Source organism: Chaetura pelagica, unplaced genomic scaffold (genome assembly GCF_000747805.2).
Source record: "Chaetura pelagica isolate M959 unplaced genomic scaffold, ChaPel_1.0 scaffold314, whole genome shotgun sequence".
NCBI classification, from domain to species: Eukaryota; Metazoa; Chordata; class Aves; order Apodiformes; family Apodidae; genus Chaetura; species Chaetura pelagica.
Genome location: NW_009953218.1, coordinates 1435339 through 1440518, shown reverse-complemented (window position 1 = coordinate 1440518; position 5180 = coordinate 1435339). Strand labels below are relative to the sequence as shown.

The 5180-nt window shown below is 43.1% G+C and overlaps 1 protein-coding gene across 1 annotated transcript; it reads right to left on the bottom strand.

Moving 5' to 3' along the window:
• Nucleotides 1-2067: 2067 nt before the first annotated feature.
• Nucleotides 2068-4147, bottom strand: IL22 (interleukin 22). Its single transcript, XM_009997734.1, has 5 exons — nucleotides 3944-4147; nucleotides 3126-3191; nucleotides 2883-3029; nucleotides 2566-2631; nucleotides 2068-2181 (listed from the first exon to the last, which is right to left on the bottom strand). Exons 1-5 carry the CDS (start codon nucleotides 4145-4147, stop codon nucleotides 2068-2070), a joined length of 597 nt encoding a protein of 198 aa, XP_009996036.1.
• Between the last annotated feature and the right edge of the window lie 1033 nt (nucleotides 4148-5180).

The window sequence follows — 5180 nt, the reverse complement described above, 5'->3', positions numbered from 1 at the left end:
AGTTTTGAGTGATAAGAGAAAGGACACCAGCCAACAGCTCTTGACAACATGATTGCTTATGCCACAAGAAGGAAAATAAATAAATACCCTTCTGAATATAGTAAAAGGTTAAACCCCAACACTCCAATGTGGTGCTAAAGCTTGGTTGGCTGTCACTGTTGAGACACTTCTGCCTTGATTGTGAACAGGCGGGTAATTCATATGCGGAGAGATGCAAATGAGAGTGTGCAGCAAAGTAAACCATGTTGATTGCATCTAGTTTGACAGGTAACAGGCATCCATCACCCAGATGGATTGTATGCCCCTCCAGTTCCTACAGGGAAGTTTTGCCATTTCAGTTCACATAAACCTTGTTCAAAAAGGTATGGATGGACACTTTTATCTCAAAATTGCTCAGGTTCAGGGGCAACATGGAGTAATTTAATCCCACTTCAGTGACATCTAACTCCAACAGCTGATTTAAAACATGTTGAGACTATTTTTGGACTAACTTTGACTTCTCTTTGAATTGAAATGATTAAGCCACCAAGGTAGATTTCCTTTCAACCGTTTTCCCATATTACAGTATCAATGTATGGGGTGTCTTCTAGGTATCCTTTTAGTAAGTATTTTTGAGTATGAATGTCCCTGATATGCTGTGTTTACAGAAGTTCACCCCCATCATCTTCACAGCTACCCCAAGTCCTTTATTTTAGGACACTTACAGTGTTTTGCTTTTTCAGATGTGGACAGGATGGCTGTTGCCCTAATGATTAAATGGTAAAGTCCTGCTCAAGAAGTTTTCACCAGTTGCTGACAATCTGCTATGACATAGCTCCTCTGGCTTGCTCACTGTTTGGATGCTTTTCACCTCTTAAACCTTGGTCCAGCCACCAATGTCCCTGGCTGCACCAGAGCAACTCCTGTCTTTTCGCAGGGACATTGCTGAAGGACAAGTGATAATGATGGATTAAACTGCTCTTCAGTGACTTTTTTGGGTTTGGTTTATTTTCTCTCTGGGAGCTTGTATTGAGAGTAGGCACGAAGCACTTCTCTTCTGAAGTGCTCTCAAATCCCCAGTGCTGCAGAGCACTGTCTGTGCTCAGCATGTCTATGGGGCAGTGAGAACATGGTGCTCTGAGTTTTCAATAGCAACTCCGGTTTCTCACCACCTCATCTAACCCAGGGGGGGTGGTTTGGGACTTTTCACCAGCCGCTGTTCAAGATGGGATCTTTTCTATGGGTGTACTGAGGAAGAATCAATGAAGCAAACCCACTATTCTCAGGAGTGATGCTATCTTCACCACCACTCCCCAATGAGAAAGGATAGTGCAGAAGCCCCCTGCTAAGCCCTGGCCTGTCATAAGTTGAAATTTCAGCCTTATGGTGAAGGAGCATGTTCCCAGACCAAACCTGCATCCTTTCAGGATACAATAATGCAGCCCCCTGGCCCAGCAGCCCCACAGGCACAATATGTGTCATCTCCCCTGAATTCAAGCAAAAAGTCTGTAATGCAATATTTGAGAACCAAGATATTTATTATAATAAATTAAAAGTAAGCATTTATAAAACAATAAATCTGCATATAAATATCACACTGCAGTTTTAAATTCATAGTTCATTTAAAAGCCTCGAGTACAGCTTCATAAATACATTTCCTTGCATATTTTTCAATAATCCGTATAAATAAAATACCATATAATTATTACCTTAAAATAAGTTACCATTAAATACCAATGACAAAAATAATTCCTGAATTTGTCTGAAATACCAACTTTTCAGGTGAAAGTCAGAAGGGGGCAACATATTCAAGAGAGATTTCCCAGTAAAAGGCTCAAAACATCCTGGCTAAGTATCACTGCCTAACTTGACCAAAGTTGATTCACAGGTGTCAAATCTTAGCATATACAAAACAGAAACCTGTCTGTGCCCTCACAGTTTGCTATTTTGGGCACAAATTAAAAATATACTGCATTTATAGGGGACGGGGGAGAGGGGGAGGGAGTTGTAGTTCTAGAATAGTTAATCAATCTGAGTAATAGCAAGAGGTTTTCGGAGACGTCTTCTCAAGCCTGATCAGAAATTCTCTCAGTTTTTCTTCTTGTTCCCTCCCTTCTTTGGGGCATCTGTGCAGGCATTTTCTAGGTATTCAAACAGTAAATCCAGTTCTCCAATGGCTTTAGTCTTCCCGTTCTCTCCCAACTGAAAAAGAGCAGAATGCAAGTTTCAAGATATTTCTCAGAAAATTGAAATTAGGCTTGTCACAGAAACAGAACTAAGAACTTATTCTCTCAAGTAGAGTCACACCATAAGTTATAAACTGGCTCATTCAAACCCAGAGTAGCATATACAATTACCTGCAACCTGACTTCTGAAGGACAATTTTAAATTACCAAGACACATGCAGAGAGTTAACAGGATGAGTGAAGGAGGTCTGGAAGTGTAAATATCACTAACCCCCTCTTAATGCCCCTGCAGGCTTCACATCCTAAATAATCTCCAGAGTTTGTTCCATAATTAGGTCAGCCTTAATCCAACTAAATGAGTTTGAAACTGTTCTCTAGAAGTGTTAGGAAAAAAATGTACCTGTTCCATTTTGGTCTTCATTTCTTCAAGGTTCTTTTCAATGTGCTCTTTCTGCCCTGAGGATTCCTAAAAAAAAACCAAACCAACAAAACAAACATTCAGACATAACATTGGCAGCTGCATACAACAATGTGGCTTTTTTCTTTTCTTTTCTTTTCTTATTCACACCTTTTTTTATAAACATTGAATCTGGTATCTTTGATCTGAGGTTTCCTTTCACATCACTGCTTTTTGCCGCTGTTCATAGTGCTCTGAGATTCAGGAGCAGCTGCCAGAGCCACGGCTCAGACAAAGGAAAGAAACACAACTCTACTTACACATCTCCTCAGCTCCTCAGAGGTCAGGAATGCCAAGAACTCTGTTCCCTCCTTAGCCAGTGGGTACTTCTCCTTGGCCTCAGTGAGCAGGACATCCTCCACTACAATCTCCACAACCCTCTTCATCATGTAGCAGCGGTTGTTTTCCTATATGTGCAAGTGAGAGTTCATGTTAAATCATGGCAAGAGGTAGATAAGGGCTGCAGAAGAGCACAGAGAGCAGCCTCCTGGTGTAAGGCCTACCTTAATGTTAACAAAGAGCTGCTGTCCAATGAGCCTGTTGTCCGTGTCCTTGTCCAAGACCCTGCCCTGAGAGGAAAAAAAGGAAATGTCAGGTGGGAGTGGGAGCCCTACCTAAAAATTAATTATAAACCCTAAGGTTTTCATCAACAATAGTGCAAGTTAAACAAGGGAATGGACACCATACACAGCCTGGTACAGCTAGATAAGCTTGGACATTGTGTCTGTTTCTCCCATTAGCTTGGTGATATTCAAAGTCAGTAACACTGGAAAATAAATAAGCAGAAGTCTGAATTCCTGTTCCCCTCTTAAGAGTCAGATGTTGCAGTGGTTATGATGACTAACCAGATGTCACAGGTGGCTGAGCTGATGTTGGCCCACAGCACTGCTGGCAGGTGCTGCAGCACTCAGTGGTGCATCCCAGGGGGACCCACCCTGGTAAGAGCAGCCAAGAAACCTGCCCAAGCAGAGCCTGGTAAGGTGCCTGAGGAGCTACCTGGCCATGGCTGGAGTCTCAGACAGGTCCAGCTCCAAATGAACTGAGCAAACAGAAACATTTAAGCTCATGTTTCATGATTGTCCCAGTCTAGCAGAAGCTGTTTCCCTTGGGGAGCCAGAGGAGAAGAAGCAGCAGCTTCCCAAGGTACACAACCAGAGGGTAACAGACCCACATCACATGCCCAGACTCTGCCTTACTGCAAATACACATTTTTCTGGAGAAGGTAATGAGAAACAGACAAATGCTGAAGGTGAGAAGCCAGGGCAGCAGCAGAGGAGGAGGTCTTCAGATCCTGCCACGATGGACACATAGGTTACTGTACCATTTTAGCCAAAGTGTAGGTGCGATTCCTGATGTAGGGTGGCTGGAAGAGGGTCTTCTTGAGCCTGCAGGCATGATGGGTGGTAGAAGCCACCCCTACCCCTTGTGGAGGTAGAGGGCTGGTGAGAAAAAGAGGGAGGCAGCAACAGCAGCAGAAGACAACCCATCCTGAGAAGCTCTTGGTCAAGGTTTGCAGGGAGGCCATGGCTCACAATTCAAAGTCGTCTGTCCCAGCAGGTTGCAGCTTCAGCGCTGATGAGAGAGTAGTGTTAGCACCAGGGAGAGTGGGCAAGGCAAAGGGAGAGAGGCAGAAAGGCTGCAAGCCTTACCTTTGCTGTGATTCTTGGTGTGCTCTGCAGGAGGTGAGGTGCACCTTATATAGGGCCACCAACATCTCTCTCAGCCTTTTTTTTTTTCCAGCCAGCGGTGATGAATTAAAAATTACCTCAGCATTACTTTCCAGTATCCTCTTCTGAGAAGTACCTAACCACTTCAAAACCCACAAATACAACTTTGAGGCCACTGTAATCTTTAGTTTCTTATAAAATAAACCAAAGTTTTAATGCAGGGCAAAGTAGGGGCTTTTACTGGGTCAGGAATCCTAAATTCTTTTTGCATAAAAGTGCTTGAGAAGCTTGTGGGTTTGTGCCTTCTGTCCAGATTGTGACACACTAATTGGATTGGCAATTTATGGCAGATAATATTATTTCTATAATATTTTTTTATATATCTTTTGTGGTAAAAGACTGGTGCACCACTGGTGCTGACTGGTGTACACAAATGGTCGGAGACCATACCAGACCCAAAGCCCTGACGACCTATGGTTTCCACCCTGCAAATACCCTTTCCCACAAAGTGGCTCACTGGAGTCACCAGCCATCTGCCCATCACTGTGCAATCCTGTCTGACAGATCAGATCAAAACTATATTAATCACACCCCTCACCTCCAAATGCCCATTTTCTAAAAAAATTACCTGCATTACAGTCTATACCTGGGTGTAATGACCACAGTTGGTGTCATGCATTTACTTATCCAGGTGATTTCCATGTTCCTGATAGTGTTCTGCTAATGTAAAAGCAGTGTTGCACCTTCAGCCTGAAATATTATGCAGGTTGCTAAAGGGAAACTGTGCTCTCTTCAGAGAGTAATTTGCAACCCAGCTGAGATGGTAATGCATGAGGATGTAAAACTGTTAAAAATGCAAATTTCTTGTTGTCTAATGCCCACATGGCACAC